Source organism: Sceloporus undulatus, chromosome 2 (genome assembly GCF_019175285.1).
Source record: "Sceloporus undulatus isolate JIND9_A2432 ecotype Alabama chromosome 2, SceUnd_v1.1, whole genome shotgun sequence".
Taxonomy (NCBI): Eukaryota; Metazoa; Chordata; class Lepidosauria; order Squamata; family Phrynosomatidae; genus Sceloporus; species Sceloporus undulatus.
Window position 1 is genome coordinate 322,794,254 of NC_056523.1, and position 25,698 is coordinate 322,819,951.

The following is a 25,698-nucleotide window of genomic DNA, read 5'->3' on the forward strand; positions in this document are numbered from 1 at the left end:
GGCCTCTCTCCCCCTCAAGATGGTGGTTGGAGGAGGGCTCTTTGTCTTCTAGGCCAGGCCTCTCTCCCCCTCAAGATGGTGGTTGGAGGAGGGCTCTTTGTCTTCTAGGCCAGGCCTCTCTCCCCCTCAAGATGGTGGTTGGAGGAGGGCTCTTTTTCCAGATTTACAGATTTACAATTTACAGATCGTTTTAGAAGATCAGGACCAAAAAGAAGCCTGAAAACTAGATGTTGAACTACAGGCAAAAGCTGCAGTTGATGGATAGAGATTGGAGGGGGAGGGGGACAGTGAAGGTGACTTCCTTCTACAGATTGGGGAAGGGGCCTGCCCTGAACATCAGATTATTCCTTGTTCATGAAGAAGATCTGGATTCAGTCTCTAGCAACTCCATTGAATCACAGGTGGGGGCATGCAGCCTTCTAAATATTGTTGAATTTCAACTCTCATCCATCGAAGATAGCATAGCTGATGTTGTGGAATGCTGAGAGTTGCAGTCCAGTAGTGTGTGGAGAACTGTACTTTGCCCATTGCCAGGTTAAACTGAGTGATCTGTCACATGATTGTTCCACCTGCACTCTCTGAAAGGGTTCATCCTAGACAAAGACCTCAGTGAAAGCTGGGGTAAAAGTGAAATAAAAATCTTGATTCTGTCATGAACTCACTAAAAGAGTCTCATGCGTATTCTTGTCCTTTTAAAATTCGTATCTCATTTCTTCAGTTCCGTGACTTTACTAATGGTGACATGCAATAATGAAAAATACAATATAAAACAATGACATGTACAAATGGGTATCAAAGTCTTACATCCGTCTCTTCTATGAGACCCGCTTTGCACGCATTCAGAGGACCAGTAAAAGTACAGGTTGTCTCCATCTTCTCCTCCTGCTGCTGAAGGTGGAAATTCTAAAAATGTTGAGGGGGTGTTTTTATTAGAGAAAAATCCTCCTGCTACATTGTATTAAGTTACACCTCCCTTCCTGTTCAATTTGAATCCTTCTCACCCCAGATACTGAGTTATTCTCAAGAGAAAGGGTTCAATAGAATTTAAAATAATTAGAAGCAGGACCATAAAAAATAAGACAAGTATAAACATTGTAGTACAGGGTATCTCTTGTCCAAAATGCCTGGGACCAGATGTGTTCCATTTTTATATTGTTGTTGTTGTTGTTGTTATTATTATTATTATTGGATTCTGGAATACCTGTATTTGCACATATGTACATAATGATGTATCTCGGAGATGGGACCCAAATTTAAACCCAAAATTCATTTACATTTCATATATGCTTTATAAACCTGAAGGTAGTTTTATATACAGTATTTGAAATATTTTTGTGCATGAGACAGATTTTGTGTACACCGAATGGTCAGAAAGCAAAGTTGCCACTATCTTAGCCACCCATTTCGAATTTTGGAATTCTGGGTAAGGAAGACTCAATCAGAATTTCTTAATAGCCACCTTCCCCCCCCCCCCCCTCAGCAATCAGCTCTCAAAGGCCTGCTGAAGCAAGAAGGTCTTCACCTGCCAGTGGGAGGACAGTAAGGAGCGGGCCACTCTAGCCTCAATAGGAAGGGAATTTCAGAGCCTGGGAGCACCAAGAAAGCCCTCTTCTGTGTTCCCACAAGAGGTACCTGTGAAGGTGGTGGGACAAAAAGAAGGGCCTCCCTAGAAGATCTCAAAATGCAAGCAGATTCATATGTGGAGATAGTCTCTCAAATAGCCTGGACCTAGGCTGTAATGTTAAGTATTATTTCCTAACATTAAACAGATATTTTCTTTCAACTGATTTAGAAAAAACAGCTGGATCATGAATGTCACAAAGCTGAGAAAATTTACTTTAGGGACCACAACGTCTAGAATTCTGAGGGTTCTGGGGAATTCTGAGAGTTCTAATTTAAAAATGTAACGTTTCTGGAATGGTATCCTTCATTCATAAAACAACTTCTTGTTTCTGGCTTTATCTTGGCAGGCCATGAATGCTCTTGACTCCCTCATTTCCAACAAACAATACATGGAATATCAGGAACAGATCTCTCAAGCTTCTCAGTTTATCAAGGATTCTTGTCATTCTCTTCGTGATGGAAATAACCTTCTGGCTATTCTTGTCAATACTTTGTATCCAGAAGTGCATTATTTGGATGCTATACGATAGCAATAGGAGAGGGTAGGTGGCTTTGCCCCACCTCTCATTACAATCATGGATTTATCTTCTGTTTACATTTGACAGTGATGTTGCACATGAAAGTGACTTTATTAAAGGCGTTCCGCTTTATCAAAGGGGAAGGAAGAGACAGTGGAAATAAGCAAGTCTGCAAACAAGTGTTCTGCTGTAAAAGTTCAGAAACTGCTTGAATTTCTACCACAGGAAAAAAATCTCCTTGGCTGTTCAGCTTAGAGTTTGATTCAGTGTGAGAGTTTATTTTCCTTTCAGTGGAACTTGCAACAAGAGACCTTCATACTGGATATTGCTTCAAGGCTGTAAAGCACAGAGTGGCCAACTTGTGCCCTGCCCAGACATTTTTGGACTACAAATCCCATCATGTACCTCCATTGGCCAGGCTGCCTTGGGCATCCAAAAACATCTTGGAGCAGGAAGCACTACTGTTTTTTCAAAACTTTTGTAAAGGAGACTTGAGGATAGAGGGCAGAACTTGAAAAAGTTACACTTTTGGATTACAACTCCCTGAATCCCCTAGCCACTAAGGCTTTGCCATCTAGTGGACTCTTGAGCTGTAATCCAAAAAGCTAACTTTCCTGGACTCAGGCTGATGATTGCTGTACTGAAATAGTGCCATATTATGTGTGAGAGTGTGGGGTTTTTGCTGGTACTTTTCCAGTTTAATTTTGCTTTTGTGCCTTTTTTTCCTTTTGACTGTGAAATGTGTAAGCAAAGTTCTGTATATAATAAGAATTTTGGACCATCCTTGAACTTATGCTTTTGCATAATCCATTTCTGTCCACCTGTCACATATGTATTTTTGATGGTTTAGTCTTAATAATGAATCCTTTGGAGTCTCTGCCACAGAGAAAACCTTTATACACACATCTCTATCTCTGCAGAGAGAAGCTGAGTTTATTTGTTTAAGAAAGTCTAGAAGGAAGAGATCTTCTGTAAGTTTATCATGTGCTTGGAATAAGTCATTTGTTTTCATGTTGCTTTAGAGGAAGGATAAAATGAGCAGAGAACAAGCTGTCTGGATTGAATGAATCAGAAAAGAGAGTAGATTTATTTTATGTGTAAAAGAGTTTAAAAGAGTTTAATAAGGAACCTTATTTTCCTGTAACAGTTACCGTTTGGACCATTGTTCCAGCAGAGTAGCAAACTTTTAAGAATCCAAGTGATTTCCCCTTGGAACAGAGCTCTGTGCAACTCAGAAACTTGCTACTCTGCTTCTAGTTTTTTTTAAAAATCATGAATTCTTTGTATTTTGGGTTTTTCTCAATAATACAAAAAGGGCTGAGTTCAACTCCTTCCCTCTTATTGAAATGGAGACTGCTAAGCTGGTTTTCCACATGAAAGTGAATTCTATAGAAAATAATTGGACACTCCTGATTAAGTTGCTTTAGAATGGGACAGCCGTCCTGTGGAAAGTAACCCTATGTATTCCTTTGTTTTGCTAAGTTGAGCTAACACTCCAGAATGGCCTGTCTGAAAGGTACACTATGATGAATTATAATTATTAGTTTCTATATTGGACCTCTGAAGCTGATTATTCTGTTGTTGCCTTTTTTGAGTGTGTTTTGCTGTTCCTTCCCTTCTGGAAAAACAAAAGCCAAGTTTATTTTAACACGTACACAATGCCTTGTGAAGTTGTTTTTATTTACTTTGGCAGCAATTTAAATTCTACCCAAAAGAACCGAGAATGTGAAATTGTTCTGCTTTTTGATCATTGCTTGTTGGTGTTTCATTTATTCACGTAGGTTCCAGCAAACTCTTTGGGCAGCATTGTGTTCATACTTAGGGAATTTTCTCCTGCTATATCTTCAACTTTTCAACTCCACACAGCTCATGATATTCTATCCAACTGTCCCTTTCCCAACGCATCAGCATCTTGCTCTGGCAGATAGTTAATTGCCTTCAACTAATTATTGCAGAATCACTGTGATAATTTATCGCTAATTGTTATTAACTGAACATTTGGCATCGATTCATTGTTGCAATTTCTGAACTATTTCCTTTTCTCATCTTGCCAAATTATGAAAATGAGGTGGTTGTGGTAGGACCTTCAGAACTTGCTTTGTGGACTAAATTTTTGGGCGGATATTTTGGGTTGCAACTTTGGTGCATTGGCAAGAACCATAGCGGGTGAGAGGGATAGACTTGGTGTTTTCTTCAAGTGGAAAAAAGCATAGCTGCTCTATTATTATTATTTTTGAAGTGGGAAAGATGGTGGAAGAAGAAAATTCTGTGCTGTTACTTGGCTCAGTGTTAATTATTTAAAACAAAACATGCCTGTGAAAATGCAGAAAATATGTGTGCATCTGGCATAAGAGTTTTAATACAGGAAATGCTGTTCTGGTTGTGGCTTTTACAGAACATGTGTTTACAGTGGTTTGTGTCTGTAAGGACCACAGGAAATAAACAGTGAGAAACGTTGGACTATTCTTGTCATATTAGTTGTGAATGGTTTGCTTTGTTTTTTGGGATATCAGCTGCAAGGAATGGTGAGCAAACATGAGAACAGAAAAAATAGCAGTTGCCTTTGGGTGTCATGTGATGTTGTGGTTTGAGCATTGGACTACTTACTCTGGAGACCAGGGTTTGATTCTTTGCTTGGCTACGGAAATCCATTGGGTGACCCTGGACAAGTCACACAGAAAACCCCATGATGGATTCGTCTTAGAATTGCCATAAAGGCACACAACAACCATTATGTGAGGAGATGGCTATTTTATTTTGCTTGTTTCTCTCAATATGGGACCCAAAGCAGCTTACACTATGCTAAAACAAAATGTAGCTAAAACAATATATAGTACAGATGTTTTATTTTTTAAATTAAACAAAGCATCCAATTAAAACATGGATTTAACACAGTTAAAAACTCATTTTAAACATTGTAAAAAGGTAATACCGTAAACACTGTGCTGCCATGACTAGCTCTCTCCTTTGTCCTCACCAGACAAGCCTGGGAAGGTGGTAGGACTCAGATTCCAGGTTGGAGAAGCATTTGGGTAAAGTCTATTCTGGTCAGCTCTTCTTTGACTTAGTGTTGGGAGTCTCTAGGAGCACTTCTGCTTCAATGGGCCAGTTTCATTTTCCACAGTGCCCCAAGATGACAACATGCTGAGCCATTATGAACAATAAAACAATAAAAATGGCACCTGGGCCAATCTACCTGTCTCTGCTTTAGAATCTAGGGAGTAAATGTTTAAAAATGGTGCAGGGCAAGTTTTGGCAGTGGGTCATCTCAAGGTTCGGGGTGCTGACTCCAACCTGCCTTTATGTCAGCAGGAGATTATCTTTGTAAAATTATTTTATTGATTTACATTCCACTTTTTCCTCCAGAGGTGGGACTTAAGGCCGCTTACAAAATGATTAAAAGCAATGCAGATTTAAAATGATACAAAATATCAAAAGGTATAAATGTAAAGTTATTTACTAACAAACAATTTGTAAAGTTAACTTTATTAACATTCATTAAAACAACTTTAAAAAATCAGCAAAACAATACACCATTAAAAGGCCATCATAGTTCATTTCTAAAAGCCTGATGGCACAAAAATATTTTAATCTGACACCAAAAGGAGAGCAGGGATGGGGCCATCCTGGCCGGAGTTTTGGAATTTAGGAGCAGCCACTGAGAAGGCCTTCTCCTTTGTTTCCACCAAAGGAGCCTGAGAAGGTAGTGAGATTGAGAGAAGATAATCTCCAGATTTTCTTAGAGTTCTGATGGTCTTGTGGAGTGAGATCATGTCTTCAAATCACCTGGTTCCAAGCTGCAGAGGGATATCTAGCTGGTGGTGTTAAAAGATATGATGCAGTTATTGGAGTGCTGAATGAGCATTTGGAAGAGATGGGTTGCTTGTTTTTTTTAACTGTCACCCACCACAGGATCCAAGGTGTCATACAAGAAGGCTAAAAAAGAATACAGCTTAAAAAACGTAATAAAAATACAGTTGAACAGGTCTAAAGTGGTTCCCAGCTCTTGATCCTCCAAGAGTTTTGGACTGCATTTCCCAGAAGCCTCAGCCACCTTGCCCAATGGTCAGCGATACTGGTAGCTGAAGTCCAAAATGGGGAGGACCAGAGTTTGGAAACTACTGATCTAATATATTAAAACACCATTACAGTAGGCCCTTGGTATCCACTAGGGTTTGGTTCCAGGACCCCTTGTGAAAACCAAAATGTGTGGTCCCATCAAGTCCCATTAAATGCAGTGGCATAATACAGTGGTGTCCCTTTTATAAAATTGTAAAATCAAAGTTTAGAGAGAAAGAGAGAGAATTTTCAAGCCATGGATATTTGAATCCATGGATACAAAATCCATGGATATGGAGGACCAACTAATTTTTAAAATAGGCAGTTGTCAAAAATGCAACCAATCAATTATCCAATGCTTGCTTAAATAAATAAAAAGGAAAAGACATTCTTCACCTGCTGGCAAAAGGATTGCAGAGAAGGAGCCAGCCTAGCTTCCCCATGGAAGAGGTTTCCGCAGCCTGGGAGCAGTGACTGAGAAATCTTTTTCTCATGTTCTCACCAGATAGGCTTGTGACTGGTGGGGCTGAGAGAAAGCCTTCCCCCGAAAGGCTCGCACAGGGAGAGATAGCAGTGATGTATTCAAGTCGTTTAGTCCCAGTATCAAGTCGAGTCTCAAGTCGAGTCTCACATCTAGGAGTCAAACTTTAACAGAAAAAAAGGAGGTGGGAGTGTTTTTGTAAATAACAGCAAGTGTGTTAAGCAATGATCTTTAGGCAGGAGTTGAGGTCTTCTCGGCAGGTGGTCCTTGCTGCATGTTGGACCCATTGGATCCTCAAGTCCATTGCCTAACACATTTGCTACTGCCTTCCAAGAAATGCACCTCACACATTAGGGGTGAGTCTTGCCTGCTGCTCAAAGTGAAAGGCATCAACAAGTCAGTCACTAAAAATACACAAGTATTACCCAAATACTTCTCAGATCCATAGACTTGGGAAATCCATAGACTTCTCAGACCCATAGACTTGTGAAATACACAAGTCGAGTCAGTGTATCATTTTTGCCAAGTCAAGTTATTGAAGTGCCTGAAGTCCAACTTGAGTCCGAGTCAACTGACTTGAATCTACTTCACTGGGAGATAGCTGAATTCCCTGTGTGACCTTGGGCCAGCAACCCTTACAGAACTGTTGTGAAGTTAAAGCATGGAGGAAGAGAGTCATTTTAAACTGCTCTCAGATCTTTTAAGGGAAACTAGAATATGTGTAACAACAGAACAAGCAGAATTCTGAACTAGATGGATCTTTGCTTGGATGCACTAAGGATGGTCCACCTGAAGGTAAAACTCTTCCAAACAAATCTTACCAAGAAAACCTTGTGATAGGGTTGTCGAAAACAATTTGAAAGCACACCACCACAACAGGTTCACCTCAGGGTCACCAGAAGTTAGACATGACAAGGCACACAACAATAATGATTTTGATGAAATAGGTGAGGAGTAGAGATCTGAAATCCTTTCCTGGTTGATGGTAGGCCTGCTTTCCTCAGGTAGAAGTTAAAATAGCAAGGGAGAAAGAATAACAGGACACAGGCAGGTAACAATTGGAACCCAAGGCTATTGTGCCTCCATCCCAACATACAGTATGTTCATGAATTCACAACCACAACACTGCCATTTCTTTTAAAAGAAAATCTGAACCGATGCTACACATGTCTCCTTTAAATAAAAAAAAGCACCCAAACCAGGACTTTTGCTTAATCAACAGGCAATACACCTTGTATGTATGTTTGTTTTATTTTATATAGGCGGGATATAGACCGCCAATTTGGGGCGGTCTGGCCCCGCCCCTTTCCCCGCCGGAGCGGGACCTCAGTGGCCAGAACGGCAGCCGCTGAGGCCCCGATCTGCCGCTTTTTGGGCTGCGGGGAAGCGGCAAAAGGCCGCTTCCCCGCAGCCAGAAAAGGGGTGTCCCTGGGGCTTCAAGCCCCAAGGACACCCGCGGCGGCGAGGAGCAGAGAAAGGGGCCGCTTGGCCCCTTTCTCGTTTAGTCCGCTGGGCGCAGCTGTCTGAAGGCTGCGCCCAGCGGACTAAACCCGGAAGGAGCTCCGAAATGGAGCTCCTTCCTGCTCCGTGTCCAGGGCGCACTAAGCGCCCTGGCGCGGAGCTACTACGTCATGGACGCGCTGCCCCGTCTAGAGGCGGCGCGGCCATGACGTACTCACGGCGGTGGCCGTGCGGAAGGGCCGCCGCCGTTTAGTGCGTGTTCGCCACGCACTAGGGTTAGGGCGGTGCGGAAGCACCGCCCTTTCGTAACCCTAGTGCGTGGCGAACAAGCACTAAACTGCCGGTCTGTAACCGGCCATAATTTAAATGCATAAATATGCTACAAAGCTTATTACAAACATACCAAAAGATATAGCCAATACAGTGGTACCTCGGGATACGAAATACCCAGGTTACGAAATTTTCGGGATACGAAAAAATCCCATTGGAAATCATTGTTCCGGGTTACGAATGTTTTTTCGGGTTACGAAGAAAATTTTTGGTGCTTTTCGGCGCTTTTTCGCACGAAACGCGGCTTTTCCCCATTAGCGCCTATGGCAATTCGGCTTACGAAGGCTTTTCGGGTTACGAAAGCGGCCGCGGAACGAATTACTTTCGTAACCCGAGGCACCACTGTACTTGCATACTGTAGTCATTAAAAAGAGATCAATAATTTACAAACATGTCACTTGTTCACCAGCTCCAGTCTGACATGGATTTCCTTTACATTATCCTCACAACTATTCTGTGAGATACTTCAGTCTGAGAATGAGAATGGTCTAAACGTACTCAGCAGCATAGATTGTGCTGACCATCTTGGCAGGACTACAACTCCCAACAGCCCTTTTCAGCATAGCCAGTGCTGAGGGATGCTGGAAGCTGGAAGTTACAATTCAGCAACATCTGGACGGTTGATTGCACTTTGTCCATCCTGCCAGGGATGTCGCTCGGGTGCTGCGGGGGGTGCTGACCACAACAGGTGACACACCATAAGATGGGGTGATACCACTGCTCCCCAAACATCTGCCTTTAGGCAGAAATAGGCTATAAGTGTTCATTGGAAGAGATGGTGTGAGTTGAGCAAAGAGGCCTCAGGTTTTATTTTTTTAATTTAAAATTTTTAATTTAAAACATTTCATATTTTTAATTTTTTAAAAAACCTTTCTTTAAACCATCACATGTTACCAAATTTTCACTTTAACCACATGAAACTATGTACAGTTGGCCTTCCAAACCCACACATTCTTTATCCATGGAGTCAAGCATCCATGGCTTGAAAATATTCAAAAATTAATTCTAAAAAGCAAACCTTGATTTTTGCCATTTTGTTTTTATTTATTTCATTTGTATGCTGCCTTTCTCCCAGAGACCACAGTCTTTGACCCATGCATTACTTTAGATTCTCTCAGGAAGGCTTCGGCTTATGGAACTGATTGTGCGACTGAAGTTTTCGTATGGAGATTCCTGTATTTGTTGCCTGCCGATAAAAGCATGAACATTAATGCCAATTGTGGGGAGCAGAACTCTACTTTATTCCCAGGGGATATGTTACAAAGAAGACACGATAGACGAATACTTAAAGGTACCATCAAGTTAAATCGCCATTGGACTCACTTACCCCCATTACTTTTTTGTACCCTTGATGTTCAAGAAAGAGAAGCAGTTCCTAACTCTCCCGCAAAAGTATATACTGAGCCATCCACAAAAAATACGGTTCTGGAAATATTAATTGCTGTTGGATAGAAGCTGCTACTTGCTCATTAGAGCACAAAATTTGCTCACAAGTTCTCCAAATCTTAGATTTTTTTTCAAAATTCTTTATAAAGCAAAGCTCAGAAGAGTTGCTGGCCAGTAGAAAACCACTTTTGTCAAAGGGTATATTGGGAGAGATTGAGACGTTCCAGGATGATAGTCCCATTTTCAGTTCTTTGTTTCTGTAGTTCCAATGCCAGTCTCTCTGTGTGCGCGCATGCACGCATGAAACAGTTTTGAGTTTAAGTCCAAATTTCAAAGGATAGTTATCAAAAGTGGTTGGCCTAGTTGGCAGGCCAGGTTCAGCACCTAGAATAGGTCCCTAAGTGGACCTATAAACATGGAGACTTGATAGATCACACCACTGACTTGAAAGCCACCAGCTTCTACTGCTATTTCTGTTTTTAGAACTAGGTAGGTGGCATAAGAGAGCCAGTGTGTGATATAGTGGTTTGAGTGTTAGACTATGACACTGGAAACCAGTGTTCAATTCCCAGCTCGACCATGGGTGACCTTGGATAAGTCATACACTCTCAGCCTCATGAGAAGGCCTTGGCAAACCTCCTATGTACAAATCTTACCAAGAAAACTCCATGATAGGTTTGCCTTAGGGTCACCATAAGTTGGAAACATGTTGAAGGCACACAACAACAACAAAGGGTGATATAAATCACTAATGCAGGCTTATAACCCCTACCTACCTTGTCAGCCTAGCTGGGAAACCTGAAGCCCCCTAGATGTTGGAGTCTGACCTCCATCAGCCCAAAGTAGCATTGCCAAAAGTCAGGGATGATGTGAGTTTATGTGCAACAGTATAGCAGGGTGAGCAACTGTAAGAGGCAAGGGGCTGTATTAACTCCCTAGGACATCTTGGGAGGGGGCATATTCCCCAGCACGGGAAAAATCCCACTTCTTTGCCCCCAAATACCCCCCAATGCTCTCTAGGGATTATGGGGGGGGGGGCATTTCCACCATGTTTTTAGGCCCAGGGGAGGTCTTCTTTCCAGGGAATGTCACTCTTGGTTTCAAAAAAGGTTTTTCCTGAGCCTAAAATGGCCCACCCCAGACCCCACATGTCAAAAATGTCCCCAAACCCCATAGAGGGCATTTAAAAAAAATCTGGGTTTTGGAACCACAAAAATAGCCCTGGGGGGCCACATGCAGCCCACCTCTGATCTAAAAGATAACAGTTGTGCTCCTATGGCTAGCATTCCTCATCAATCCCACCAGCTTCTTGTACATCACAGTGGTGCTGTTAATGGGTTGTTATGCATCCAGACTGAAACTTACAGGATGTGACTACAGACAGTTGAATTTCCTGAGCCATCAAAGCTGTTTCTGTCCTGAACTTTTGGAGCCCTTTGAAAGGAGTGCTGACTCAGCTGTTCCCAAGCCAGACACATCAATTGTGCCGATGATCCTGCTGTGCTGTGATGAATGGTGTATTGCTAACCATTCTGCCCAAGTCCAGGAACATCCTTTTTTTAGGACATGGAATACTGTATGCTTGTTTAGACACATGGCCTCTGGACACCCCCTCTCTTTTCCAGCACCTGCCACTAATAGATTTCCCATCTGCTCTTTGTTCAGTGAGGTTGGTGATAACACATTTACCTTTCTCAAAGAAGGCATATCTGAGAGGAATAGCTGAAAATTGCTGTTTAAATGTAACAAGAGGAAAGCCATGACATCACATAGGGTTGAGAGATATAGCAATAGCAATAGCAAGTGCCATTTCTATACTGCTTATCAATGAACTAAGCACCCCCTAAGTGGTTTACAATGTGTAAGCTAATCACCCCCAATCATTTATCGACCTACGGAAGGATGGAAGGCAGAGTGGATCTTGGAGCCTTAGTTAACTTGTTCCTTCCCTCCCAGTCACTATGATGCTAAGACTCATCCTTCACTCTGTAGCAACCTTCTGGTTAGAAGTAAGTGTTGTTCTTGTTTGCCTTCAAGTAGTTTCTGACTTATGGCAACCCTAAGGTGAACCTATCATATCCAGGTCTTCAAAATCGTAGTCCAACGCTCAAATCACCACACCATGTTGGCTCCCCTGTAGAAGTATGTTGGCTAGATTAAATGTTCCTTATATGTCTCTCTAAGTAGGTGACAAGGAATAATCTCATTTCACTTTAATTTGAGAACACCACCTTTAGCTGTTTAATTTAATTTCCTAATAGACAAATAGGTTCTCCCTCTCTTTGTGATGAAATAATCAACTGATCATCAGTAGATGCTACTATATATGTAAAGTTTAATGCCTTCACCCTGGGGCTGTGCCCAAGTCTCAGGTTTTGGCCTGGAAAACTCAGAGCCTGAGATGATCCTGAACTGCCAACCCTAGTATCACATCCAGAATCATGAAGTCTCTCTCTCTTTCCTTCCAGATCCCCATACTGTGCACTTTTGGGTTGCAAAGGGAAACATGAAAGATGACATGTCTGCTAATGTTTGAGAAAGCAGAAGTGATCTGATGGCAGAAGCTTCCTTTTAGTGAGGAGGGAATGAATAGTAGTGGCACATGTATGTGTGTATCCACTGCCCTATAGGAAAGGACCTCAGGGTGGCATGCAAGAAGATCAGTTTAAACAATTTAAAGTAGGAAGCAGTAAAAAATAATTTGCAGTCTAAAATCATATATTTGACCACCTGACAATGTAAAGCAAGTAAAATTATGTACCTGTGCAATAAGATAAATCATTAGATTACCAAAGGCTTTAATGAAGTTGTGTTTTTAACTTGGCACTGAAATGAAGCAAATGTCAGTGCCAATTGGACCTCTAAGAGAAGGGCATTCCATTATTGGGGTGCCAGAACAGAAAAAAAGGCCTTCTCTTCTGTTGTAGCATGGATGGGAATCATGGGTCCTGCAGATGTTGTTGGACTGCAGCTCTCAGCAATCCTTTCCAACATAGTTAAGAGTGAGGAATGATGGGAGCTGCAGCACATCAGGAACATCTGGAGGAATGCACAATTTGCACTCTGGATTAAAAGATCAGGTAACCTATAGATAGCAAGGCCCTTCTATCTTTATGGCAGCTGCTGGCATAATGAGCCAGCTGGATTCCAGCCAGAAACCTCTTATTGTTTGTGATATTCAAAGTGCGAACTATAGATATAATTTGAAACTTCTCCGTGGGCTGATAAAAGCTAGCAACATACTTCTGTTAAACTTGCGAGGTGAAATTCAAGAGTTTCTTACCGTGAAAGGGTACTTGTGGCCATAAAGCTATCTGCAATGCAAGGGAGAAAAACCAGAGAAATGTTAGTGCTGCTAAAATATTGTGTTATTCAAGTGAGGTGTTCAGATGAGAAACATTGAGTAACTGCAAAGATCCAGGTCTTTAATAGACTAAGGCCTCACTCTGACTTAGAGCTTGTCTACTCTACTTTTTAAAAAATGTACAAAAACCCCACAATCTCCCTGAATCTGGAATGATAAGGCCACACAACATGTAGGCAACATGATAGATGGCCCTATCTGCCCCAGATTCAGGATACATTATCACAGAGTTTTTACAATCTGAAGTTTTACCCCGGAGTTTGCCCTGGCAACAGTGGCGGCAGACTCAGGAAAGTCTGCAGGGACAGTTGGATAGTTTAGACCATTGGGCAGTGTAACTCTGCAGAGATAGTTGGTCAGTGTAGTGTAACTCTGCAGGGACAGTTGGGTAGTGTAGCTGCAGACAGTTGGTTAGTGTAGACAGCTGGGTAGTGTTAATGCAGGGACAACTGGCTGGTAAACAATCCACCTGACTGCCCCTGCGAAGAAATGCTACGTGGGTTGGTTCCAGCAGATGTGGGGCAGGAATCCATCCAGACTTTGACCCTAGTGTAGATAAGTCCTCAGACTGTAAATCTCTTTATTGATCAAACCACCTTAGGGTATGATGGCAGGCTGGGAGAACTGCTTGCTTCTCTGGTAATGTTGCCAGAATTTCAAAATAGCAAGGACTGTGACACAAGCTTGTCCAGATAACTTAGCCATACATTTCTCTGTAAAATTAGCAGATTGTCCACCTACATAAATTACATGATGCACAAGGGCCTGGATTTTTTTTTTTTTTTTGACATCTTGTTCAGTCTATATAAGAGGAAATGTTTTCCAACCCTCAAACAGGGGACACCTGAAAGCTGTACAAGGGACAAATTTTCTGGCCCTCAAATAAGGGACACCTTTTACCGTAAGGGACACTTGGCCATAAGAGTAAGAAATAAGAAATCAGTGCTACTCAAAGTCCAGGGAGGGGTGCTGATTCACAACTCATCAGCTGTTGGTACCTGATGAGTTTCCAATAAAGAAACAATTGTAGCAAGCATCTGCTACATTTGAGAAAAAAAGATACAGGTGTACCTCCATTAACAAAGCCTCTGACAAAGAAGTTCCTTGTTACAAAATCTGTTTATGCGAATGTAGCCCAGTCTCCTTTTCTTCTGTCTATCTGGACTTTTTTTTTTGTGCATCATTGGCATTGAGAAGATGGTGAAGAAGGGCTAGAGAAAGACTGTTGCGTTGCAGGAGTGTGTCTGCAGAAAATGCAATAAAGCTTGACTTAAGAAAGAGTGGAGTTCTACTCTAGATGATCCTACTAAAGCTGCCTTGGCTTGTGTGCAACAGGCAAGGTAAAGAGCTGCCTCCAGAACCACTTACTGAGTATATTTGAAGAGCAAAACAGGTTTTGAATCCCCATTCAGCAATGGAAACCCACTGGGTGATCCTCAGCCTCAGAGGAAGGCAAGGGCAAACCTCCTCTGAACAAACCTTGCCTAGAGAATGATAGCTTCATCATAAGCTGGAAACAATTTAAAGGCACACAACACTGTTAGCCTGCCTGACTAGTTACTTTGACATGTTGAAAAATTATAGATCTATGTATTTTACCACCAAAATGGAAATCATAGGAAAAGTGACTTTGTTAACTGAGGTATACCTGTCACATCAGACATTTTGGGAAGCACTGAACTAGATGATCCTTAGTGATTTCTTCTGACTCTACAATCTATTATCCTAAATAGCACTAGTAATGGTGTTGGTGTTGGTATTATTATTATTTATAAAAATAAGCTTCAAAAAAGCACATTTTTTACAAAATATGTTGGGGAATCTCAACTAAACTAAATCCACTGAATACTGAGCCAACACATTGGTAAATCCAGTTGATTTAATGGGACTACTGTAGTTGGGAGTAACAATAGGATTTAGGTCATGGTCATCTTGTGTCATTGTAAGCAACTATGTACTTCCTCCTATTCCCCCCCCCCTTCTTGTCCCTTCCTCTGTTCTTTCTAAGCGTGCTTTAACAATCCATTGAGACTTAAAATGCTGTTGATGATACATCTACCTCCCTTCCAGAATGCACCGATCCCTAATATCACCACCAGGGCCAGTAGTTTAATCCCCAAGGCTACGAACAAGAGGATGAGAATCCAAGAACCGCTCCCAGCTTTGAATTTGTAAAAATACACAGCCCCTTCCGCTTGGCCGAGGCTGTTGATGGCGGTGCAAGTATATTTCCCATCATGAAGCAGGTGCTGAAGTTTCTTGGTTATCTGGTGTGAGATTCTGGAGACTAAAGTCATGTTGTTAGATACAGGACCAGTCCATGTCACAGTCGGGAGTGGTTCTCCTTCTGCCGTACACTTGGCATGGAAAGCATGAGCCTGGTCCATCTGGACAGAGATGTTCACAATCCTGGGAGGTGCTGCCCAAAACACAAAGACCAGAATCTTGTTGGTATCTCTTACCTGCCTAAGCTCTTCGAGAGAATTGGGCATTTTGTCCAAAGTAGATCATGGACATTCAGTTTAAGACTGCAGAACTGGAGTTGTTCATGTGGTTCCATTCCACATGGATTAATAATTGGATTAATGGATTAGTAATTATTATTAATAATAAGCTTTTAGCATAATGAATTAATAATTACTAGTCTGGGGCTCAAGTAGACACAGCTACATTGTGCCTTATACAGAAATTAAAACTGTAATTATAAATGAAATAAATAAATACAAATGCTGGCGAAACGTCAGGAAGAAACTCTTCTAGAACATGGCCACATAGCCCAAAAAACAATATATTAAACTATCAATGAAATTAAAACCAGTTAAAAACATAGCCATTAAAATGAAAATGACAAACAGACAAGAGCATGTCATGCAAGGCCTGTTCCCCATTACTCTGCATAATGGTAGAATTCAAAGACATTGCACCAGAGCTTTCTGGCAGAGAATTTGTAAGTACCTCACCAAACTACTATTCTCAGAATTCCAGAGGCTGAAGCCGTGAGCTATATAGTAGTACCCACTGCTGTAACTTTGAAGAGTACATAATCCCTTAGGGCAATGGTTCTTTACCTTTGATCCTACAGATGTTTTGGACTTCAGCTCCCAGAATCCATCATCATTGCCCTACTGGCAGAGATTCTGGAGTTTGGCAAATTTGAGGAGATGATAATGAAAATGTAATAATGCTTGGCAAAGTGGAAGGCAGTACAAAAAGAAGAAGAGCACATTACAGAAGGATTGACTCAATGAGGAAGCTACGACCTTACATTTGCAAGACCTGAGCAGGACTGTTAATGACTGGGGCTCTTGGACTCTCATTCATAGAGTTGCCATAAGCCAAAGCTGATTTGAGAACAAACAGCAACAACAATGGCAGCAAGAAATGCAATTACAAAAAAGTAACTTTTCCACACTCCATGAAGCCCTCCTAAATTCCTTTGGTAGTCCCAGTTATATATATATATATATATGTCTTACTGGATCCATTGTTGAACAGTGAGTCAATAAATATGTAAATTGCATTGATTCCAGGCCTTCCAACTTTTCGCAGATGAAAACTGGAATGCATGTGGCCCAGAAAGAGTATGACCAAAATGGCAAAAGTTATTGCGGTTGGACCTCTATATCCACAGATTTTTTTTATCTGCACATCCAAGCATCCAGGGATTGAAAATATTCCAAAAAATATAAGTTCCAAAAAGCAAGCCTTGATTTTGCCATTTTATATAAGGGACACCATTTCAGTATTTATTGGGATTTGAACATCCATGGATTTTGGAATACATGGGGGTGGGGGGTGTCCTGGGACCAAATCTCAGTGGATACAAAGGGACCACTGTAATGAGGAAGAACACAGAAGCTGGGACAGGCCACAGTAGTTTGCTTTTGCCTGAGCCTACAGTAAGGATGGGCCAAAACTGTGACCAGAAAGTACTCTGGAACAGTTTTTTGCCCCCCCAGGGGTCAAAGTTTTTGTAATTTCCCACTATTTCCCCCACTCTAGGGGACTTGTGGGCATTTTTGCCATATCTTGTGGCCCCCCAGCAACATTTTATGAAGTGGAAGTAAACTGGAGATGATTTGAAGAGGCCTAAAATAGCCCGGGAAGGGCGGGGAAGGTCTAAAACATGGCAAAAATGCCCCCATAGTCCCTAGAGCAGTGATTCTCCAGGTGTTTTGGACTTCAACTCCCAGAAGCTTGAACAACAGTCAAGAATTTTGGGAGCTGAAGTCCAAAACATCTGGAGGAGCAAAGTTTTGTGAACCACTGCTAGAAGTGTTGGGGAGACATTTGGGGAAAATGTTTTTTAGTTTTGGGTGGTGAGGGTGTTGTCCTCCAAGATCTCCTGATAGGATTGAGGTGTCCCTCCGCCATCCAAAACCTGATCTACAGTATTATTATTATTATTATTATTAAAACTTTATAAAGTGCTGTAAATTTGCACAGCACTGTACATGCTGAGTATACAAAATTAAAACAATTAAAAAAAACAAAACACCAGGGAAGGGCAATACTGTGCCCCCTCTGTCCTCTTCCACTGCTGGGTTAAGAGAGAGCAAATTACTTTCTCACTTTGCATTCAAGAGGACAAGAGGCAGAGAGAGAAACTAGGACCTTTTTAAAAGCAACTGTAAAAGTGGGACAACAGAGGATTAATCAGGACTGTCTCTGACAAATTAGGACAGTTGGAGAGTGTGTGATCAATGGATCATCTTTAGTTTATACTAATAGCACCAATCCATATCCTATTTTCAAATAGGGTTGCCAACATTTGAAGTTGATTTGAAGGCACAAATTAGCAGCAACAACCTGATGTGAGTGTGCACTTCAAAACTCACCATCTATCCACTGCTAACAATTGACTGTAAGCCAAGGTCTTCTCACCTATGAGGTGGAGCCTGATTCCCATCCGGCTCTCATACTTGTCGTGAAGATCCCCAGAGAATTCAACGCGGCAGAAGTATCTGTTGCTGTCATTCCAGGCAATGTTGTCAATCTGGAGTGAAAGGTTATTTTGTCTTGGGTTCCCCAAGAGCTTGTATCTGTTCTTCAAGCCAATGGTGGTTCTGCAGAAGTCACTGGAGCTGTGCGTAATGCACTTGAAAATCACTGTTCCGTTGTAAGGCTCCTTCACCCGCCAAATGGCAGTCAAGGTTTTGTCGTAGGTTGAGTGTGGATGCGTGAAAGTGCAAGGCAAGGCAACTGTCTTGCCAATTTCACCAGTCACTTCTGCAGGGACATGCATTGACCAGCCTTTGGAGGATATACCTAGAAGCAAAGCAAGCCACTCCAATTAAACAAGAAACCTGATCACAACATGCTTTGTGTATTTAAAGTCCTAGGATCAATCCCTTGCATTTCTAGCTAGAAGAAGAATTCTGACATAGCAGAGTCAGAACTACTTTTGCACTTTGAACTTAGGCCTGGAACAGATGTATCCTACAGAAGGGCGCTATGTGCTGGCCTGGGGCCAATTTAAGGGCACGGGACAGCAGAGCATCCCCATGCTCCAGAGCCCTACCATGCTTTCCTGGCGCCATTTTGGTGCATGTGCCTTCAGACGGCGCACACGCTGATGATGTGCATTGTGCACCACACCCAAATGGCATGGCACACAACAGATGTCACCATGCTGCTCCAGGGCGCTAATGAAGCCTTGTCAGTGGCAGAAAAAGGAGCTGCATTTCACAGCTCCTTTTTCTGAGTGCATTGTTGCTGTGATGTGCGGTCACCATGACAATGATGTGGGGGATAAAGAAGCGGCCTCTGTCCACCCCTTTCCCCTTGTCTGTCCAGCCCCTTAGTTTGCAGCAGTTGGAGTAAGCAGAGGATGGTAGGCAAAAGTGGGAAGAGGAGAGAAAAATGGGGACATTTTAAAAGTGACAGAAAAAGTGAGATGACAGAAGAAAAATTGGTATTACCCCTGGCAAACTGGGACAGTTGGAGGGTATGCAACTGCAAAATTGGCTTGGCATGAGAGGGAGAAATTTGGCAAGGCATAACTCACCTTTTTTCACAATGCAAAGCAAACAGATGAGAAGGAATCCCTTGCTTCCCATCTTCTTGTCTCCTTTGCTAAAAGTTTCCTGGTCTGACCTGATCCAACCTGTGTTCACAATAGGGTGAAGTACTAAAATGGCAAATTCTTTGCTGCAGAATTGTGGCAGCTGGACTTTCCCTTACTCTGGAAGAGATGAGTTAATTTGGCTGGTTGAAAAATGGCCCTTCTGATTCATTATCCATGCTATGATGAGTGGAAAAGCTGCAGAAAGAAGGCACTTCCCAGTTCTTATTTTTTAGCCAGGGTGGGGCTAAAATGAAATGAATTAGGTTTAACATCTATGTCACTTGTGTGTGTGTTTCTGCACACCTTCAAATCACCTATTGACTTATGGTGATTTCATGAATTTCACAGTGTTTTCTTAGGTTAGGAATACTCAGAGGTGGTTTTGCCAGTTCCTTCCTTGAAATATAGCCTACAGTGCCTGGTATTCATTCGTATTATTATCATTATTTTATTATTCTTTATTTATATAGCGCTGTAGATTTGCACAGCGCTGTACATAAAACAATAAATATATAAGAGTAAGCCTGCCTATGGCGTACAATATAAGGAATAATAGGATAATACATATAAAATACATAGCAATACAGGAAATGGTTCAGTAAAACAGGCAACAAAAAGAACATCAAATAGCAAGTGACAATCATGCCTGGGAATGCTTCTCTGAATAGGATGGTCTTCAATTCCGTTTTGAAGCTGGTTAAAGAAGTGATGGCCCTTGCTTGCAGGGGAAGAAGGTTCCAGGAGTGAGGGGCAGCTAGTGAATAGGGGCGAATCCGAGATGGGGCAGAGGAAATCCTGGGCTGAGACAGCAGACCTTGACTACCAGAATGGAGGGCCCGAGTGGGAAAGTGAGGAGAAAGAAGGTCTGATAAGTAAGGAGGGGCCAGCCCATCAAGGGCTTTAAACATTGAGAGCAGGAGCGTATACTGAATACGGAAAGGGAGGGGGAGCCAGTGAAGGGATGCTAACAAAGGAGAGATATGGTTAGAGCGGTGGGCGGATGTGATAATGCCTGCAGCTGAATGCTGGACAGAGATTAAAGGACGGAGGTGAGAAAGAGGAAGCCCAGCCAGGAGGACGCTACAGTAATCAAGTCGTGAGATCACTAGGGCATGGACCAGGATCTTGGCAGTAGAGGCAGAGAGATATGGTCGGATGTTGGCAATATTGTATAAAAAGAATCTACAAGCCTTGGCTGTGGTCTGGATCTGAGGGACACACGACAGAGAAGAATCAAAGATAAAATCTAGACTATGGGCTTGCTGGACTGGTTGAATAGAAATGTTGTCCACAGAGACAGAAAAGGAGTGTTGAAGGGTGGGCTTAGGAGGAAAGACAAGAAGCTCCGTCTTGGACATGTTGAGCTTCAAACGTTGATGGCGCATCCACTGTGAGACAGCTGTGAGACAGGACAAAACTTGCTGTTCAAGCCTTGGAGAAAGGTCAGGGGTGGAAAGATACAACTGGGTGTCATTGGCATACAGATGGTAGGAAAAACCAAAAGAGCTAATGAGTTTACCTAAGGACAGTGTGTAGAAAACAGAAGGGGACCCAGAACAGAGCCCCGGGGACAGATAAGGGAACAGAGGGCGAAGTCTGACCGCCTGTGACCATTGCAAAGGATCTTCCTGACAAATAAGATCTAAACCAGTCGAGAACAGAGTCTGAGAACCCAAGGTCAGAAAGTATATCAACTAGAAGACAGTGATCAATGGTGTCAAAGGCTGCAGACAAATCAAGAAGGATGAGAACAGAGTAAAGGCCATTAGCCTTGGCCTGTAAAAGGTCATTCGAGATCTTAGTGAGAGCTGCCTCTGTAGAATGCCTGGGCTGACCCTGCTTAGCTTCCAAGATGAGACAGGATCTGGTGCCTTTAGGGTATTTTGCTTAACATAGGTCAAAACCAGTTTGTTTTAATGAACAGATAATTCTCAGAACAACTTGATTGTAATTAGTGATAGCTGGTAGTTTTTCAGGCTGATGGATCAAGGAATCTGCTCTAAGGTTTGTAGTCTGATATTTTAAAGACCCACTTGAGGAGCTGGATCCATTTTGGGGATATGGTTCAGTATCTTGGATGGCTACTTTAAAGGACAGAGCAATTGACATGGAAGCCATCAGTCACCATTAGTTGTAGTAAATGCAGTTTACCATTTCAGGGAGTGAATAAACTTTATTCTTATAAAAGAACAGAAATGAGACCACAAATTATGGTACAGTCGGCCTTCCTTATCCACAGATTTTTTATCCACGGATTCAAGCATCCACAGCTTGAAAATATTTTAAAAAAGTATAAATTCCAAATAGCAAACCTTGATTTTCCATTTTATATAAGAGAGACCATTTTTCTTTTCCATTGTATTTAATGGGACTTGAGCATCCATGGATTTTGTTATCCACGGGGGGTGGGGTGTCCTGGAACCAAACCCCAGCAGATAACAAGGTCCCACTATAGTTGTGTGTGTGTTTTTTAAAATTCTACTGTCTTTGAATAAAAACATGGTACTCTGAACCCTTGGTATTGCTGGAGTTTGGTTCCAGCATCTCCCTTGGACACCAAGGATGCTAAGTCCCATTATATCCTTTATATAAAATGGCAAATCAAGGTTTGCTTCTTGGAATTTTTTTTAACCTGTGGACAGTTGAATCCATGGATGCAGAATCTGTAGAAATGGATTTTGTAATTTCTCTGTTTGCAAATTATTATGACATAAGTCAAAGTTACGCTATTGCATCTCATTGTTTTAGTCTTTTTGGAGGCTGGAATTCTGTTCCCTCCAATATTTTAACTAGGACATGTGTGGCCAAGCAATATCAGAATGTGACCAAGATAGAGAAAGTTATTAATAAGGAAGATCACACAAGCTAGGAGAATCTGCAGCTGTTTACCTTTGTCTAAGCCTGTCTTTGAACTTGGTTTGCAGCAAATGAAGAAAGCTGGAGATGAAGAAGGAAAGTGGGAGGAGGAAGGACAATATGGAACATTTAAAAAGCAGCTGAAAAAGTGGGATGGCAGAGGATTACTCAGAACTATGCCTGTCAAATCAGGACAGTATGGGTGTATGGAGGGGCCCTCTGACCTGTTTAAAAGGTGAATTGTTGCAAATTGTATTTTCATTTTTGCCATTAAAAGGTGGCACATGAAAGGGTCACTGAAACAGCTTTTGAGAGTCACATGCAGCCCTAGGGTTTCATTTTGCTAACCTCTGGTGTAGTGGCTAGAGCATGGACATTAGATTGGAGAGACTGTATTTGAACCCTCACACGTGTGAAGTAGATTGATGAATTTATCTATTGTAGTTTCCCTCATTTTCCAAGTCCTAAGTTCAGTTTGCCCCAATCTTTGAGGATACAAAGTTTAAATGAAAATTTAGACACATTTTATGACTATATTGTATTACTGTATAGGCATTTTGCACTTTCAACGCAATTTGCAGCAATTGTAGAAAGCTGAGGACAAGAGGAGAAAGGGTATGGGCAACTCCCAGAAGAAATATTGTATCGAGAAGGTGTAGCAGCCTGTCGTTGTTCTCCAATATGCTGCCAGAATGGGTCTTCTTCACTTCTCTGACCAAAACCTTGTTTTGGTTCTGCTAAATCATGCATCTTGTATATAGTTACCAACCTAAACCTCTTTAAAAAAATAACTTGTAGCTCAAACAGTGGAGGGAGGAACTTAAACACTTGTAAAGAGATAGCAGCTTGATTAATGATCTTGAAAGGGTGTTAAGCTCAGGGCTAGGATTGATAGCCTTGGAGGGGTATGATCTTGGGGTGGCACGATTTTAGAGTGTGTGCTCCTAATCATATGATCTATCCCAAGTGAGGATAATAACCAAGTCATCAAGAGACAAACAAGTATAAATCCATAAAAACACTTAAGACATCAGCACCAAATTGGGACTTCAGCATGGACCTTCAGGCCTGAGGTGCCGTGTCTGTTGGTGGCTACAGAGGGGTCCACTCTGCTGCTATTTCTCCAGTGCTCTCAGCAGCTGAACGGAGATGTTTATTTGGTATGATTTATGTACATTCTTTTGTATAGCTTACTGAATGTATAATAAATTGTAAGGCTTTGCAACCACAACGGGTGTTTTGTATTGCTTCCGAATCCCAGAAAAGAACCCCCTTGTGTGTGGCAAGGCAGAAAATGGAAAGAAAAAGAACCAGGGCATTTCAAAACCGCTGGAGAAGTAGGGTAAGAGGGGATTCTTAAGGACTGTCACTCCCAAGTTGAACAGTATGAACCTGAGGTCCAAGAGTAGCTCTTTTTCTCTGAAAAGGGAACTCCTCTTTCTCTTCAGCCTTTGTAGAAGGAGTGCAGAAACACCCTGTAGCTCCCTCTTGAGAAATCTTCCCAGGGCGGTAACACCCCTGGAGGGGGTGCGGGCCACACTGGGTGACACCCCAGAAGAGGGGGTCCTTGGGCATGCCCTCCTGGCTGCCGTGGGGCTTTCTGGGATGCTGCGGGGATGCATATGCATTTTTATGGTGTGCACAGCATATGAACTCTTAGAAGCCCTGCCCCTTCTGCACCAGGTGACACCAAGTTGAGGTATGCCACTGTCCCAGGAACCAGACAATGGCAGCATAATAGGCTGAGTGTGAAAATATTTCTATGTATTCTGAAGAGAACCCCAAATGTGGGAATAATTCTGCTCTTCCAGTTAGTCTTTTTTGTTTCTTGTTCATACTATCCAATTCTCACACTTGCCTTGAGAAGTGGCAAAGTAACTCTGATGTGCGATAGACAGACTTATATCAAGTTTCCTGTTCTAAATATTGCCAAATTTATTTTTAGCAAGGTTCTTGAGATTGTGATATATTGCACAACCAAGGCAATCAATCAATCAATCAATCAATCAATCTGGCTATTTTATGGCTTTTTAAAAAATTGAAATAAAAAGATATTGGCTGGCATCTATTTGCAGCTATGTGCAAGGACTGGGAGTCCAGACTTCAAATCACCACTCAGTGTCTAAACCCTCTGGGTGACCTTAGACAAGTGACACTGTCTCAGCCTCAGATGAAGGCAAGGGCAAACCATCTCTGAACAAATTCTGCCAAGAAAACCCAGTAATAGGTTTGCCCTAAGGTCAGAAATGCTTTGAAGGCACAGAACAACAACAAAGTTTTCTTACACATGTGGTTGCAAGTTTTTGGCCATGACATAATGTTTGTATGCACCTGAAGGTTGCAGATGCAGAGTGGAATATGCAGTGCCATTGGGCACTGCTCACTGCACATGTAGATGTGCATTGTCCATACAGATATGGATTGAGCATTGTAAATGTGTATTGCCATTCTCTCGCCATTCTTTCTCCAGAGAAAGAATGGGAACCTGTTCTAAAATATCTGAAAGATATTTGGGGATTAACAATAAATAAGTAAAAATAAGAGCAGATATAAGGAAAAGAAGAATAAGGAAAAAGTAAGAAAATAATTCTGAATTAAGAAAGATATGTATGTAAAGTCGTATTGTACATGGTATTATTTATGTATTTTGATTTGAGAAGGATAAACTTTATATGGAAAAATGAGTAATTTGGAAGCCAAGAAGACAAGAATGAAGAATGAAAATAAGAAGATATGAAGATAATAAAGAGAATAATTTATATAATAATAATAATAATAATAATAATAATAATAATAATAATAATAATAATAATAAATAAATAAATCATTTATTTATAGACTGCCTTTCCTTGAGACCAAGGCGGGTTACAACATCAGAAAAACAAACAATGAACATGTACAATATTAAAATCAAACATTAAAACAGAATTATGTAAGCTTTATGTAATAAATCATGTAAATGAAAATAAAGATTATGTGCAAAAAAAGGTAAATGTACATTGCACACTTGTGCAATGTTCCAATTCACTAATGCACAATGATTACATAACTCTGAGTGTAAAATTATTTTGTTTCCTTGATGGAAGATGGCAGCCATTCCATTATGCTTTTCCTTGCCTTGAAAAGCCTGATTTTCACCCTGCTGGACATCCCCCAATTCTTTTTCCAACAGTTTCCTTTGATTTCTAAAAACAGGAGAGCCATTATATCTTGTTGTGCCTACCTTTGAAAGCAAATGTTTGGCCTCTCATGAGGTCAATCCAGTAATTCTTGTTGTTCTTTGCTGTCAGGTTGATTCTGATTTATGAAAGCTGTATGAATTAGAAACTCCAAGAGCCTCAGACCTACTCAAGTCTTGCAAACCCAAGACTGTGGCTTCATCGATTGAGTCAACCCTCCTTAAATGCAGTCTTCCTCCTGTCCTACTCCCTTCAGCTTTCCCAAGTCTTATAGTCTTTTCCAAAGAGTCATATTGTCTCATGATATGCCCTAAAACAGTGTCATGGCAATCACCTTGGATTCAAGGCTGCATCCACACTGCAGAAATTATTAT

The 25,698-nt window shown here is 41.6% G+C and overlaps 2 protein-coding genes across 2 annotated transcripts in view; one reads left to right on the forward strand and one right to left on the reverse strand.

The window, feature by feature from the left end:
* EPG5 (ectopic P-granules autophagy protein 5 homolog) overlaps nt 1-4,665 on the forward strand; it is an 88,609-nt gene extending 83,944 nt beyond the window's left edge. Inside the window, exon 44 of the mRNA XM_042449358.1 lies at nt 1,971-4,665. Within this exon, the coding sequence (XP_042305292.1) occupies nt 1,971-2,153 (183 nt within the window). The 3' untranslated portion in view covers nt 2,154-4,665. The remainder of the gene's footprint in view (nt 1-1,970) is intronic.
* An 8,472-nt stretch (nt 4,666-13,137) lies between these two features.
* On the reverse strand, nt 13,138-18,762 carry SIGLEC15 (sialic acid binding Ig like lectin 15). Its single transcript, XM_042447864.1, has 4 exons — nt 18,744-18,762; nt 18,107-18,490; nt 15,282-15,641; nt 13,138-13,172 (listed from the first exon to the last, which is right to left on the reverse strand). Exons 1-4 carry the CDS (start codon nt 18,760-18,762, stop codon nt 13,138-13,140), a joined length of 798 nt encoding a protein of 265 aa, XP_042303798.1.
* Nucleotides 18,763-25,698: the final 6,936 nt, after the last annotated feature.

Excerpts from the sequence above, each read along its gene's own strand:
- SIGLEC15 (XM_042447864.1), bottom strand. Across the intron at positions 15,642-18,106 it reads AATCAGGCTCCACCTCATAG|CACCTCCCAGGATTGTGAAC; the intron begins GTGAGAAGACCT and ends TGTTTTGGGCAG. Across the intron at positions 13,173-15,281 it reads CGGTGCATTCTGGAAGGGAG|ATAGCTTTATGGCCACAAGT; the intron begins GTAGATGTATCA and ends CTTGCATTGCAG.